At 46.6% G+C, this 16808-nt stretch overlaps 1 protein-coding gene across 1 annotated transcript in view; it reads left to right on the forward strand.

Annotated features, from left to right (window-relative positions):
- cux1a (cut-like homeobox 1a) overlaps window positions 1-16808 on the forward strand; it is a 53012-nt gene that overhangs the window by 14109 nt on the left and 22095 nt on the right. Inside the window, exons 2-5 of the mRNA XM_068745132.1 lie at window positions 5255-5365; window positions 8666-8713; window positions 12942-13020; window positions 16361-16498. Coding sequence (XP_068601233.1) covers window positions 5255-5365; window positions 8666-8713; window positions 12942-13020; window positions 16361-16498 — 376 coding nt within the window. The remainder of the gene's footprint in view (window positions 1-5254; window positions 5366-8665; window positions 8714-12941; window positions 13021-16360; window positions 16499-16808) is intronic.

Raw genomic sequence — 16808 nt, forward strand, 5'->3', positions numbered from 1 at the left:
TTCCAACGAGTTATCCATAGTATCGATATCTACGGTGCGATTTAAGGGTAAATATCAACCAGTTTTAGCCAACCGTTACTCTCATACAATATCATTGACTTTAGAATATCATTAATATGCAATTGCATTTGATGGTCCCTTCTAACGATTGTGAAAACACTGTCAGAAGAAACCCCGGAACCTGTTCAAACCTGTTATCGTGTGTCCTCAGTTGTCCGATGTGCGCAGTGCAGGTAGGTGTGAATTCACCCACAACACACTTGGTCACACATCAGATCTGATCACTCGGACCACACCCAGGAGCGATCAGGGTCACTTGTAGCCGACCTCATTGTTTCTTTCAGTAGAGTGAACATGAGTCTGCGGACTAATTTGTGATAATTCTGAGCTTGTAAAGTCAGCAGATGTCACATCAAATTGTTTTTTTTCCCCATGTGACTATCCAGAAGCTTCTCACAAATGATTTCAGGCCCAGTGACGGCAGCTGATTGAGACGCTGCTGTCACAAATCAAACTTTGGTTTATTTCCATGAAAAATTCTTAAAACTAAATGATCACAAGGAAATGAAGACTCAATAAACTGCATTTGTTTTTCATTACTTAATTTGAAAGACGTTTCAACTAATATGTTACATGAGACTGTGTAATAAAAATTTAGGACACAAAAAATTTATTCACATGAAATCTTATATCAAATCGGACAAGTATAATATGACCACACAACTGTTAAACAAATCTGCCTCGTCTTCACATCCTGCGCTTTGGTTTGGCGCTGAAGTTCTTGAGCAAAATTGTGAAATATTTTTGGCATCCTTCCCATGCTTTTCGCTTCTTAAGTGGTTCCATGCTCATTAGATATTGTAGCTGATTTTAAGCCTGATAAACCCCTAGCATGGTGCAAACTCGCAACTCTGATTGGCCAGCTGCTGTTAGCTAATTGCTTAAATAGCATCATATTAGGTTCCTGGTTCAACCATTACAATCCTACTTCTGATCATCTGCACATGGTTACATGAAGCAGCATCGCAGTTAAATGGGGACACATTGAATATTTTAAAAATTGATGGAGACTATATCTAGCGTTTCTCCAGTTCATTCCATCATCACAGCGTTCATTCAGTAGTTCCTGGTTTGTTTGCTAAGGCCGTTTTCACACTGTCGCTGTTTGGTCCCCTTTAAACGAACCAGAATTTGTTTCCTCAGATGGTCCTCTCTGTTTGTGCAGTTGTGAAAGCTCATCCGAACTGTGGCGCGGTTCAAACAAGCGAACTCTGGTCCTGAAGACGTGGGAGTCGGTTCGCTTGCAAGAGAACCCTGGTTCATTTCGTTCGTTTCGTAAGCGGTGTGAAAGCTCACTGGACCAAACACAGGACCAAATGGTAATGGGTAACGCTACACGCAGTTAACGCTACACGCAGTGCATCTCCGGTAGAGGAAGCACAGTGCACACTCCAAGTGCGATTGCTCTGCAAGGGGAAGTGGTGAAATATGAACTGCTAGACTGAACGGTCATTGGATAAATGCTGGGCTTTGTCCCGCCCATCAGCGTCTGTGTGGCATGATGATTGGATGATCTGAGGCGGAATCCCTTTTTGATTGACAATGAAATAAGCGAATCAGCGATCTTGAAGTATAAAGTTTTTCATGCCGATGTTCTGAACTGACTTTGCCGATCCCCAACGACTTTGTCTTTGCTAGATACGACTAGCGTTGTTATGATGTAGGCCAGAAGAAAATAAGCTTCCCCTCCTTGAATGACCAGCAACCGCCACTGGCGCACTCCAAACCAAAACAAACATGGGAGAGGGAGGGACTTCCTCTTCTGCATTGTCCAATCGATGAGGGCCCCTTTAAACCACGGGATGCTGCTCCAAAAGTTTGCTTTGCATCAGAAATTGCAGTGTGAAAGCAGACCTTTTACCAAATTATAAATGCAATAATGTTGGGACTTTCAGCTCCCCAATCGAACCGAGTTCTCTTGGGCCGGTGTGAAAACGACCCAAATGGTGGCGGAGTTAGCCAGAGAGACACAACTGTTAACTGAGCGGGGCTGAACATGGAGAGGGACTGGGTGGGTCTGAGCTGTCACCCAGTGTAGTTTGATACCAGTTAGCCATAGAAGAAAAGAGTTGCAGAGGAAAAAGCCTGTCATGCACAAATGTTCACGCTATATGAGGAAACTGAAACAACCATATTGAACTCAGGAAGAAAAATTCCCTATACCAACCCTATATTTACACCAGGGTGTCTGAAAGGGCTGAAACCAAGACCAGAAACATAGGGAGACGACAGACATGTTTTCATGGTCATGTGTGTTTTCTGCACCAGCAGTTCCTAGTCTTACAGTTTTTTTCAGCCCACATTTTCAAAATTCAGGAAACCATATGCCAGGTGCTTCCTGTTCACAAACTTTCTTTATACAGCAAAAGTACACTAATGTTTTTCAGATTTTTTTTTAGCAACAATTAAGCAGTGGAGTAACGAGGCCTAATTTCATCTGCTCCGCCTTGCTGTTTATTTGGGTTTGGTGACACACCCATCTCTCGACTCTTCAAAATGTAATTTGTAGGTGGAACAGTAGCTCTAGTGTTGGCAAAGATACATAAGTTGGTGGGGGTGGGGGGCGGGGCTAAGAGTACAAGCAAAATTGAAAGTTCTGCGTTGTTCTTTTGTACATACTACCACATCTCAGTGCTACAAAGCTGGTCCAAGTCAGAAAAAGGATTGTGTGTGAACGAGAGGTAGGCAGCAGGGATTCTGCACTTGCGGATGTTTTGCCCCATCAGCAGAATGAGTTTAAAACCGGCCCCTGTCTGCTGATGTGAGCAGAGGGTTTGCTGCATAGTCGGAAGTTGACTGGATCTGAGGGTCTTTTTTTGTTCCAGACTGGGAGACCATGCCCATAATTACTTGTCCACTTGGCATTGAATCAATCCTCTTCCATGTGCGATGTGTTTATTTAGCTTATCTGATTTATTTATTTTGGAATGAGGATTTGGTTTCACTTTGGTACGGGCAGGGTTTTGGGAAGGGATTGGACAGGTCATCTGGGATTGGCACCATGACCTCCTAACGCAGCACCCTGGTGGAGGACGGCGGTTATTTCAGTCGGATGGAGTCCTTTGGACTTCCAGAAAACGGTCTTGATCTGACAAATGGATTTGACTGAAATGAACACTCATAGCATATCAAAGAACATTCAAATAATGCTAATAAAACATATTTGTTTATAGTTTATAGCTATTTTTATTTGACTTATTTAAACTGATATAGAACTATATCCTATTTTCTGTAAACGATGAGGCGCTAAAAAAACCCCTAATAAATAGAAGAGCTAGAGATTGCAGTGTTTCCACTGTAATTTTAGACCAATCTTTTTCCCCATACATTATGCTTTAATTAACAAAAAGTTTCTTCACATTGGATGCATTTAATTGTGTCCTGAGGTGTGACACGTGCACACACACACACACTACAATCAAAAGCCTGCACTCTATTACTCTCCATGGTATTTTACTTAAACAATCATTCAGTTCATGTATTCTCAGAGGGAGATTCTGTATTTTCACACAGAAACGGAGCAACTTGGATGATTAACAGCCCTATATCTTTGCTTTTGGGACATTCCTGAACCAATCCTGGCTGATGCTTAAATTTTGTGATGTCAGAGTGGTCTTTAAACGGAAGCCTTTCCACTGATAAATGATATTCAAATTAATAGGGATGGATCGATCGGTGCATCCCCAATTTGAATGTTTTTAGCAATTAAGGCTTTACGCTTAAATACGTCATCGTGATTAACATCTGGCGGCGACACACTAACTGGGCTAATCTTTACCAATATAATAATTACACTGCTAATCATGAACTGCTGGAGCATTCTTATTTTTTTTTATTTTTTTTGACAATTGATTTAACGTGATTAAAATTCATTAGGCCTCTCCTTTCATCAGGAGTTGCACAAGCTTCTGCACACGCTCGAATTCACTAACAGATAGTGCAGCTGCTCCGTGGCCGTGGGCCGACAGGCTGCTGCATCAACTGCTCCATGAGCAGCCAGCGCAAGATGGCATCTAAGCAAGTGAGCAGTAAAAAAAAAAAACAGACAATAATTTTAACGTCCTGTGCTACCGCGTAAAATCTATTGCAGATGATGGTCAGCCAACATTTGTCAAGTTTATATGGTCTGTTGGATAAAACGAGATCAGCACTGCTCAGGGAATAAAATGTAATGGTGATGGGGGAAAAATCTCCTAATTAGTACTTGATCGCACTATTTCTTATGAGGGCCGTATTTTCTTGTGTGTGTGTGTGTGTGTGTGTGTGTGTGTGGGGGGGGGGGGGCGCAATGTGAAGCAGTGGGCTGATGTGTACGTGAGTGTGTTCTGGGACCTTGTCAGCAGACTGAGCCACAAGGGCCCCTGTGGTAATGTGTGTATTAAATGATTAGTGTGTTAGTTAGCATAACGGCCCTTCAGCAGCATTTAATCACTCTCAGGGGTGGGCAGCCTCAGTGGGGGGGGTGGGGGGTGCAGACTGAGGGGAGAAGAAAGATTTAAAACCGGGGAGAAGGTACTGGCGGTTGGATGAGTGAGTGGATGGTCTGTAGCTAGTATGGAAAAATGAAGGGGTGGGGAGGGAGGGAGGGAGGGAGTGTGACGGAGGAGAAGAATCCTACAGAAACAGAATCCAACAGCACTCACACACTCAGCAGGGAGAGATCCGATCTTTACAAGGCCTGAACGTCTCGTTAATGTCAGCACTTGGCCCATCATCTGGAACAAGTCCCATAAATGGCTATTAATAACAATACAAAATGGACGTGGGTAAGGCAGCGCCTGCATCAGCCTTGACAACCCTACTGTTGTTGATAATTGTCCCGTTGCTGTAATGTGGCGAGAGGGGGAGCCGTCTGGTGCAGACACTCAATAATTGGTGCGTATAGCAAGTAGTGCACCGCGACAGAAATGGTGACTGATGGGACTGGCTTAGGTATTTCTTTCTCCGATATATTTGTATTTTACTGCTTTGGGTGGTTTTCCTGGGCGGGACCTCAGTGTTGTGGTTCTGTTCGCCGAGTTCAACGATGGTGAGTTCGCAGCCAGACCAGATGGGTCAGTGATTCTGCAGTTCAGTCATGAGACGGCCCCTGTCCTTTTAAGTACAAGTAATAAAACATAAGCTTATAATAATAATAATAATCTGCATATATTGTGCGACTGAAGCTAACTGAAGTGCCCTGTTCGTTTTACAGAAAGAACTAGACGCCACCGCCACGCAGCTTGCCAACAGACAGGACGAGAGCGAACAGACCAGGAAGAAGCTAATCGACCTGAGCCGTGAGTTCAAGAAGAACACGCCAGAGGTGAGGAAATCAGACATTCTCCGACACACACACACACACACACAGCCGTGAATTTAGCCCCGGATTCTTTTGACAACCCTGGTTGCCCCTGTTTCCACGCGTCTCTTCTCTTCCTGAATGTAGAGATGATCGTTGACTGAGAAAGCAGGAGAGGAGGAGAAAGTGCAGAGATGCAGCCTTGGCTCCCAAAATAGTCTCTCTATTACTTTCCCTGAAATCCTAAAGAGACAAAACAGAAACACCCTCCGGAGTTTGTACTATCTGACCTAGTTTTTAGCGAGAGAGATGGAGAGGCAAAGAGAGAGAGGGAGAGAGGGAGACTAACTCCTGGGATCAGGAGGGAATTCTGTCCTGTTCCTGTGTTCCCATCACTCCTCCTGGGAATATTTGTTTCGTCTCTGTTTCCAAGGCAACACATTTTAAACCACGCAGTGAAAACAAAGTATTGTTGTGTTGTGATTGGTAATGTCACCACGGTGAATTATTGATGCTGGAATGAATTATGTACGACCGGAGTAGACAGTGGATAAAGAAATAGTCAGTTCTGGAGTTGACAGTGGGGCCTGTTGTAGCTACCGCAGGATTAGGATGGGGGGGGGGGGGGGGGGGGGGCTGTTGACTTTTAGCTTGCAGCCCACCCAGTGTAAAGAAGTATGCAGCACAGGAAACCGTACCTGCATACAAAAGACACTAATTTGACATTCATCTCTAATCTCCTTTTCAAGTATGACCGCATAACTAGCAGCACACGGAGGCAAGGAAGGCAGGCCGAGGTGCACGCAGAGGAAGATCGCCGAGATCACAGAACAGGACACACACATTCATCGGTGTAACAAGGCTGTGATTTAGGAAGGCTCCTCTGGCGTCTGTGTGGCCCCTGGCATCTCCCTGGTATGTGGAGGAGGAATCTGAGCCAGGCCAGACGAGCGACAGGATTCATTACAGGGCTGTAACGGGCTCAATAGGAATCTGCACGAAAACTCCCAGCGTATAAGCATCAAGGCTGTCTCGCAAAGGGGCTGCTTCATAACATGTAATTGCCTGCGCTTGATTAAAAATGCACCGATCATCTCGTGTGCAATCACTGAGCTGTGTTTTCTGTCTCGTGTGTGTGTGTGTGTGGGGGGGGTGGGGGGTGGGGGGTTGACCGGCCTAGGAGCGAGGCTGTGGTCTGTACCAGTCAGCGGAGATCACAGTCACGTCAGATCAGACTGCATTAGGCTGAGCGGGAGTCCGTCTCTGATCCATTATTCAACGGCCAGGAGACGGCCCACGTTGACTGTGTCTCGTCTGCTGAGCTGTACTTGGTGTGAACTGCACTCATGGTCTGCATAATAGCACACACACACACACACACACACACACACGCACACGCACACGCACACGCAGGCCCGTGTAGCATTTTGGAAGTAGTGCAAAGAAAAGGCGGTGTGAAAACAAAGTTTTCATAATTCATTAGCACTGACACACCGGTTTATTTATTTATTTTTTATTTTTATTTTTTTAAGTCTATGTCTTTCCCTGCCTCCTAAATTGCCTGAATTATTCATCCACTTTCTTAATTTCCTTTTAGTTTGTCAAAACTCCTCCAGTTCTGAAGACGATGGTTGCAATAGTTGTAAAATGTCCCGAAGATAGCTAGCCAGAGGCAGTGGTAGTAAAACAACTTCCGTGCGTCCTCGTGTGTGTGTGTGTGTGTGTGTGTGTGTTTAGCTGCAGGGCAGACAGACAGCGAATGGGAATTCCATACTCTCTTGAGGATTCCTTGGGCTGGCCTGTCTGCTGTCTGCCGGCAGCTCACACACCAGCCATCCATCTCCCACTGCCCCCCCCCCCCCCCCTCCCCCTCCCCTTGACTACACACATGCACACACACTGATTGACCATGGTGTCTGTGTGCATTGTTATGTTATATGGTCATAAATCTTTGGAAGTGGAGGGGAAGCGGGGCGGAGCACCGGAGAGCGGACTGAAGGGGCAGAGCCTCGGGTCTTCCTCAGAAAGCAGCGGCTTGCCTCTGCATGTTTCTGTCGGCGCGGCGGCTAATCGGCTAGCCTGTCTGCGAGCTTATCAAGCTGCACCCCCAAAACGATAACATAAAACAATTATGACTGTTTAAAATACTGAAATTAAATGTAAATAATGAACGATTATTTACACCAACACACAGATGACAGAAACCTGACTGAACCAAGATGACATAAAAGCATTTTTTTGTGGTCATCTGGCCACTAAAATAAGGGCATCACCAAAATCTAAAGCAAATGACAGAACTCTCCTTTTGTATGCTTGAGAAGGCCTAGAGCAGGTTGTGGTTGTTGGGGGGGGGGGGGGGGGGCTGGCGGTGCTATTATCCTCGGCAGACAAACAGTCACAATGACCCCTGATGAGGTAACAATGGGGCGGGGTCACCAAGGTCGTGACCTGTCCTCAGCGCCAAACATGAGGCCTGTCTGGACCAACCAGCGATTAGGCCGGCCCCAGACGCTGGTCCCAGGTCAGTTAGGGATAGACGCTCCCTGCAGCATCAGCTCGGCTTTTAGGCAGAGGTTTCTAAAAGGCGCAGTCTCCCGAGCGCACATCTGTCGTTGCCCTACTTCACGTCTTCATTAGGCAGTTTTTGTGTGAGTGTGTGTGTGCGTGCGTCTGCAAACGGTGCAAATCAAATGTTCCCGTACAGAATGTCCTATTCTGCCGTGCTTTTTACTGTGCGCTCCAGTTCAGTTTGTCAGGATGGAGGCTCAGCTAACAGCATGGTGATTTGCATGTTCCCTTGGTATAAACTCGACTGGCTATCTAATCTGAAACCGCCGACTCGTACGGAAACGTCATGCAATGGGACTTTGGGGGGGGGGGGGAATGAAATGTTACTGCTTTATAGTTAAAACTCGGTTTGCTGAGACAATTTCGTGTTCACTGTCGGCCCATTCTGTGACTCGTTCGCTCTCCATGCACGCACTAGTGGCGCCTTTGGGTGGCCCAGGTGCTGCTGCACCTGTTCTGATGAGAAGCGCAGTCTGCCGGGGCACCTCGGGGTGCAAACCTGCCCTTCCTTCCTACCCCTGCGTTTATTGCTTGCTCACGCATTACTCATCATTAATTTGCTTTGACAAGAATGGTTGCTATTTTTGATTTTTAGTGGGGACTCATTTGATCGCGGTATTGTCTTGCTGTAAACTTCAGTTTTCATTGCCTCTGAATATCACGGCAACAACAAAGAAAAAGAATTATTGAAGCATTCAAATTCATCTGTTGTGATTTGACCATTTTTTAAAAAACATTTCTCTTCATTTCTTTTAGGATTTACGGAAACAGGTCGCCCCTTTGCTCAAAAGCTTCCAAGGAGAGGTGAGTGTTTGGGGGGGGGGGTTTCCACCGACATGCACAAACAGCATTTCAACAATGTATTTTAGAACGCCTGTTTGACATTTGTAGAGAGGTCTTGTTCCAGCTCTGTCCTCCGCTTCTTTTCATTTTCATCTTGAATCCGGTTCTCTTTTCACTTGCCTCTCTCCTCTTCTTTCTGCCATCTCCTTTTTTCTCTTGCCACTATCTCATTTCCCCTCTTTCCCCTCTCTTTTCTTTGCTCTCCTCTGCTCTTGATTTTCTGTCCTATTCATGAAGTCCTGTAGCCCGAGGGTGTGTTTAAATTGCATCCTGTAAAAAAAAAAGACAAATAAACGCCACTAAAGCCTGGCTCTAGCCAATCACAACTCACTGAATGCTATTTCCTCAGATTTTGTTTGCATGGTTCGATGGGGTCATTTGTTGGCTTTTGTTGATCTGGTGAATTACGGGCCATTTCTGTTCATTATGGCGCATTTATTAGCTCCGCCTCGGCGGAGGTTATGTAATCGTGGGCGGTCGGTCCGTCCGTTAGCACGATAACTCAAAAGGTTCTGGACAATCCAGAAGAGATCCTGGATTCTGGATCACTTTGTAATTTTCTGTAACATTGCAGTCAATGGAGTTTCAAAATTTGTTCCTCAATATCTCGGTTGTTTATTGACCGATGTTTATGGAATTTGACACGGTCGTGTTGGGTGGGGGCCTCTATCTCACCACCGTATTTCATCTGGATCAGATCCAGAGTGGACTCCCATTTACGGTTTCAAAAATCTGTTACAAATGCTATTAATTTCCACAATACGCCGTATTTTCCCGTCCGAAAATACGGTGAAACCGTATTAGCTGACAGGTGTGACACACCAAGAGCAATTTAGAACCTTTCGGTGCTGATCCAGATCACCATGTGGACGGTGTAAATCTAATTCGGAGGGGGGGAATGAGCTGCTCGGCAGAGGTCTGTGCTCTTCTAGTTTACTTTTTATGATTGAATGTCCTGCCTTAGGTTTTCTGGTACCCTGACCCATAAAAGGCGACTCTTGTGCGCGCGCTCCGTCATACTCCCACCATTCCCTTCTATCTCCTCCTCGATCATTTCGGCCTATTTCCATCATGACTCCTCCTTTTTGGCAGCCAACGCATTCCACTTCACTCCCAGATGTGAAAGTCAGAGGGTCAAAGTGGAGGCGGCCGGTTTAGACTGGGCCGTTATTCTGGGCTGGACTCGGTGAACGTTCAGCCTCACTATCTTCTCTCTGGTCTAGCTTGACCTCACAGAATCATCTCGATGGATAGTGACGGTGCTGCCGCGCTACAGGCCGTAGGATATTACACTTTAACCGAGGGTTAGTGTTCTTGTGCTAGCGCTGCAGCTGCTGCCAAGAGGCTGTGTCAAAAGGCTGTAATTTATAGTGGTTCGACCATGTTCTGCTGATGATCCACAGTCTATAATGAGAATAGAAACTGCAGCAACATAATTAGGGCTTTGTCAGCTGTTTCCACCGTCCTCGTGTTGACACACCTCGATGGCGCGCACACCAGAACACGCCGAGGCGCGTAGTGGGTGGTCGCGGAACTGAGAGACATTATCTTATGATTATTGCGATAATACTGTTCACCCGCGCCAGTCTTGGAACGGCCCCATCAATCAGTCGACTATTCTGCAAGCTTGCACGCCACAACACGCACAGCCCGGAGAATGTGTAGTTTCAGCCCGTCTTTGTTTGCTTTGATCAAGGACAAGACGGCAACAGGAACCAAAGGGGGCTTCCTTTGGAAGTCTCACAGTAACTCATCCTTTAAGCATTTAACCCAGAAGCCCGAATCTTTACTAAGTGAGTGACGGAACGATACAAAGTTTTAGCGCGGGAACTTTAAGGTCTTTGGACTCTGTTTAATCTGCCATTGAAAGGTGGACGCCCCCCGGTCACAATTATTACCAATAACACTACTGTTTCCACAAGGCCTCCGTTTGGTAAACGGGTTGTGTGTCTGTATTTGTGTGTGTATGTTGCACATTCAGTGTTCCTTGTTGGTCCATCGATCAGATAAGCTTTTCCATTATCCAAGGCTTCAGTCTCCGCTTCCCATAGCCTCCCCTTATCAGCCTCCACTGGGGGCCCGCGCACACGCACACTCAGACATGCGTGCACATGCATGCATGCACATTTGCAGGTCAGCCTGATGCCCTTCACACACTATGGGTTAGATAGGGGAGCCCAGGCGGTGCTGAGTGATGGTGGCACAAGATGCTGACGTATGGACGCGTGCGTGTTTGTGTGTGCGGACGCGTCAGGGTTACCATTTACAATCGCAAACACTCCTCATCGGTAACCGGCTGACGCTGGCGAGGTATCATTTGTGTCACTTCATTTGTTTTGCTTGGTGTGTGTGTCTGTGTGTGTGTGTGTGTGTGTGTGTGTGTGTGTGTGTGGGATTGGGGGGTAGGTAATAGCAGATGCCTCGGGATTGGTTCAAAGAGCTGCAGTTTGGAACAGCAGGGTTGTATTTGCAAATCCTGGGTGGTCTCCTAATGGCTCCGGTCCTGCAGTTAACCTGCCTCTAACTGTAGGGTGTGTCCTACATTAAATGTCTATTTCCTGCCTCCCATGTTGGACTATATAAAGCTGCCGTACCACTGACCTTGGCCCAGTCGGCGTACAGTCACGCAGCCTGCTCCCCTCACCGCCATCGGCAGATCGTTTTTCTGCGTTGGTTCACGAGCGTTGCTGCTTCTTTAACGTCTTATGTACACACACATGTACACACACATGTACACACACTTCAACATGAATGATCAGGACTAGTGCTGGTGTGTTGGAAGCATTAGTGTTCAACATCTGTAATCCCCCCCCCCCCACACACACACAGAGATTTGTGGGCTTGCATTTGAGGACCGCCATCGCTCACATATGAAGGGGGGGGGGGGGGGGGGGGGGGTTGCACATGATGCAGCATGACGTGAGAATGAGATGTAGTAGTGGGTCAGCGTGTGTGGGATGGACGGAGAGCGAGAGGGTGCAAAGCCGGAGCCCTGTGGATGCCAGATAGACATGAGTGTGTGACAGAAAAACATGTGAGGGAAAAAAAACGAGTCTGAGAACGTGGAAGTGATGAGAGAGGGAGAGAGAGAGAGAGACGGAGGAATAAAGGGGGAGGGAGGGAAGGGTTGCTGGCACCAGCGTACACAGGGCCAGATGTTTTGCGGCTAAAAAACTAGAGATGAATCAAAGCCATGTGAAGAGATTTATTGGGTTCCCATAGGAGCCCAGGCAGTATTACATGTAGCCTGCTCTGTTTACAGTGGCAGGAACCCCTTAACCACCTATCAACTACACTACTAGCTTGGCTGGGAATGTGAAGACTGTATATTTGGACTTATATAGGCTTTTGTCTTTATTCCCTTTCTCTCAGCGAGTGCGCGCTGGAGGAGCTGGAAGAGAAGCAGAAGGCTGTTTAGTCTGAGTGTGTGAGCCAGAATCGTCAGCTGTAGCTCTGCCCAGTACAGTAGCGCCTCCTAAATGCCTCAATATGTCGTGTTTCCCTCAATTTGAACCGGATTTCTGATGCGTTTTCACTCTGCCGCGGCCTCCTCACACAGAAGTGGGTCGTACAGAGTAAATCGGGGCCTGCTGCCTGCTCTGACGACAGTGTAAATGTAAAATGACTCCGGTATTAATCTCTTACGGATCCATTATAAGACTGTCCATTTCAATAATATCAGTGATGGAATGCGTGCCGTGCCCTTTTTGCGTTAATGGCGGCATCAGTCATGGATCCACGCTGTATTGCTGTGAAGAGCCGACTGAATAATCTGCCCCTGCTGTGGCTGGAAAGACTGAGCCAGCTGTTTAATGATGTCAGCGTACTGGAGGGGAAATGAACGCGCACACGCACGCACGCGCGCACGCACGCCGACCGACTTACAGACCTTGGCACATTCACTTTGAGGACAGAACGACGGTGACACGCACAGGCGCACGGCAAACGCAAAACATCCGTCATCGCCTGAACAGCTGAATCGACTCCACAGGAAGGGAGCCCGCTAACACAACCCCCCCCTCCCCCCCCCCCCGTAAAGACAGCCGTGATCACGAGCGACATATCGACGCTCCGAAAGTAGAAATATGTGCTGTGTGTGGACGAGGCTGCGAAATGAATGGGAGGATGTGACATTCAGATACGGGGCGACGTGACTGACGATGATTTTTCTCCCCTTCACTGTTCGCAGATCGATGCGTTGAGTAAGAGAAGTAAAGAAGCAGAGAATGCCTTCCTGAACGTGTACAAAAAGATCATCGATGTCCCAGGTAAGGCCGTGTCGAACGTCTATGTCTGAGCAAGTGTGTCCGTCTAGGACTTCATCTCTGTCACGGCACCCTGAACATCATCTGGGGTCAACCCAGTGTAAAATGTGTTTCCAACCTTCCTCTGAAGATGTTAATGGGGGGGGGGGGGGGACTTACTGTCAATGGGAGACATGAACCTGGGAGGATGCACACAAACCATTGGACAGGGTTTGGGGAACTACACCACCGATTGGTTTGGCACGTTTATGAATGTGTTTAGCAACGCACTAATGCAGTTAGGTGTGGATGGAGTTGTTTTTTTTTTAAGCAAGGTCGACACAGAAAAAACAAACACCAAACAAAGTGTAATCAAGCAAATCCCCTTATCCGTGTGGAAGAGGGGAAGAAGCATGGCACCGTCCCTCTGGTGCTCCTCCGCTGTGCACCCATGCACGTGCAATACTTTAATATGTCCCCACGTGATTCCATCCGCACTGGTGAAGCCTTTAGAGCCGTGAGCTATTTGTTATCGGGCCGCACAGAAAGAAGAACTAATTTATAACGTTGTATCGATTATTAGCGTCTAAAAAGGTGTTTTATTTTGAATTTTCTCCAACGTAACGTTCGCCTGTGAATTTCCTTGGTCACGTGATACATTACTGAAAACTGACGTGAACTAGCGAAAATTAATAAAAACAAACCAAAAAACATCTTTGAAGAGCTTCTTCGCTAGGGGGAAAAGTCCAACTGAGGAGGAAGGAGAAAAGAAAAGAGTCAGACTTAAAACACGGTTTATCAACAGCTGATTAGCTTTGTTAACGAGTCAATGAAGGGTTCAAACCTGCTTCTGCACAGAGACCAAGAACAAGACAAGAATGTGGAATTTATGAAACAAAAAACGTGAACACGAAGGACAGAAGTAATTATTGGGACCACAATTTATGGTGAGTAGATATTGGTGTAATACTTGTTTAATAGGTATTGCAAGTGCATAATATAAAGTTTATTGGTAAGACTATTTAATTACCCCCCCGGTCCGCGAAAAAATTGCCCGGCATGAAACCGGTCCGTGTCAGGAAAAAGGTTGGGGACCGCTGCTTTAGAGGGTCTTAACAGAAGGTGCGCCCTGATATGGATGACAAGTGCATCCCACGATTGGTTGTTGCAAAGTTCACACATTCAGCACACTGAGGCCATGGGGGGGGGGGGGGGGGGGGGGTGTTACAGAACACACTTACACAGTTGTAGAGCTACTGGTTGGAGATTTACAGCTGCATGGGAGCCTTGGAGGGCCCCTGCATATGGGGGGGGGGGGGGGGGGGAGTTCATCTATAGCGTAAGGAGGTCATCATATTCCCACATGGATGGACCTACAGTAATATCTTTGGATTGTACTGCTCCCAATAAGTCAGCGGCAGCTCTGACGGGGCTATTCTTAACTCGCAGCGAGACAATGATGTAATGCCTGATGCGCACACACACACACACACACACACACACACACACACACACACACACACGCAGACACACACCAGCCTGACTAATGCTGCAGTCTTGAAAGAGGAAACAGTGTGTTTTGTTCTGGCTTCTATCAGCTGAAGGCCTGGTTAGTCAGCCCAATGTGCTCTGCTTTAGATTAAAGGTGTCTGGCAAGAACGCTCGGCACCCATTGGCCCATGAGTCAAACTGCTTTTAACAGGCTGTACAGTCGATTTGGAGGGGGGGTGTGGGGGGGGGGGGGCGCAGGGTGCTGTGAGAAGGACAAAGATTCGATAAGAGGGCGAGAAAGTTGATTTTCAAGGGCACCAGGGGATATGGGAGTCCAAATTCAGGGCGACCGTGCGCTCATTGATGTTTGCACTGAGACTTCAAGTGTGCACGTGCGTGCTTGTGTCAAGGTGTGTGTCAGAAGTTAGCCCTGCACGGCGTGTCACCCCGACAGCAGAAAATCAGCATGAAATTCCTCATTTGTTCTCTGCTGATCTCTCATTAGCATCGTTAAGATATCTGACTGCATCCGACATGACACACACACACCGATACACACACACACACACGCACACACACACACACACACACACACGCATGCACGCAGCCCTCACCCGCAGCTGTAAGCTGTCAGTTCCTCTTATCTGTACAACGCACACAAACACACACACACACACACACGCACACACAAACTGCTCTTTTCGCCGGCATGCTGATGAGCGTCGCCTGCGTCTCTTGGCTGCCTGTCACCAGCCGGCCACCCATGAGCACCAATCAGATGTGATTGGTCTGACTGACAGGACTCTCTTCATCACACTGACAGTTAGTTAGCCCTGCTGCGTGTTCAGAGATGTGGGTGAAATGCTTCCGGGAAGTCGTCTTTCTTCCTCCTGTGTCTTTCTTTGATCTTTGGTATTTGCTTGTTTTAAGACTTTGTCTTTCTGTCGGCGCCCATGTTTCTTTTTTTTTCTTTTTTGATGCGACATCATAGCGAAACATTTCTACTAATCACAGCCCAGGAACATCTGTTGTTAATGCGTCTCATCTGCAGCGTCGTCTGCGTCGCTCCACAAGTATCAGCTCTCCTGCTGGATCAGCACAAGTTGTGTGACACTTCCTTTTTTTTATTTTCCCCATTAAAGTGCACGTTTATCTTTTAAACCTGACAATAGTCTCTGTTGATGCAGCAGCTGATAGCGTGTCATTCAGTAACCTTTACGGATAAGGTTGTTGATAGGGAACGTGAAAACGAGCCATGGCCTTTCAAAACGGGTTTTCTTACGTTCTAAAGATTTGTCAGTATTTCTAATAGAGCTCGGCCAATAACCTTTTTATTATTCATATTTTTTTCAGTTGATACTTATTTCAGAATCATTTAAGTGAGAATAGAATGCCCAGTTTTCAAATCTGTTACAAGTTCATGATGATGTGTCCAGGGTGGCATGTCAGATAAACCATAATAATAGAATAAATAATAAATACTAGTTGAAACAAAAAAAAAATGTCCCTTGATCAATTATTAATCTCTGTTGATCCATTATCAGATGATTATCAGACGATGGTTCTGCCAACTATCTGATGAAGCAGTATATTTACACAAAACTAACTTTAGCATAGTATTATTGGTGACTTTGTTCTTGGTCTTTACTGGCTCCAGTGATTCTTCATATAAAGTTCAAAGATCACGGTCAGCCCGAGGACAGTTCTCTCTGAGCTGCTAGAGATTCATTGCCTTGCTCAAGGACACTTCACCAGAGCAAACGCTTTCCCCCCACTGGACCTTGAGTGCGGTTATTCCTAGCTCACCTTGCCACCCCTGTTTGTGTAATTTGCTTTACGTTGTGTGTGTGTAACGCGGTGCGTTGTCTCCCAGATCCTGTACCTGTGTTGGAGCTGGCTCAGCAGCTGCAGCTGAAGCTCCAGAGGATGCACGACATTGAGACAGAGAACACCAAACTTCGAGAGACGTTGGAGGACTACAACAAAGAGTTTGCAGAGGTTAAAAACCAAGGTCAGAACCCAAATGCATGCAGGGAGCCACACGTTGGGACGTCCTCGCCTTTGAGCGGGGCTGTACAATTAATCACAGATTATCACAAGTTAAGTTCCCACCAGACTGTCTTTGTAGCGTTCATGTAGCATCATGCATTCGAATACTTTTCGGCTCCTGTATTAGTACCCGTTCCAACCTCTGAGCGTGCTGCGATGAGGAGAAACAAATAAAGTAGCTCAAAAGCACATATTGACATCAGCCTTTTTTTGACATCGATTTAACATAGCAAATAATTCAGACTTTTATCTCAATTAGGATGAAAGCAGTA

The sequence above is a fragment of the Brachionichthys hirsutus genome, chromosome 11 (genome assembly GCF_040956055.1).
Source record: "Brachionichthys hirsutus isolate HB-005 chromosome 11, CSIRO-AGI_Bhir_v1, whole genome shotgun sequence".
NCBI classification, from domain to species: domain Eukaryota; kingdom Metazoa; phylum Chordata; class Actinopteri; order Lophiiformes; family Brachionichthyidae; genus Brachionichthys; species Brachionichthys hirsutus.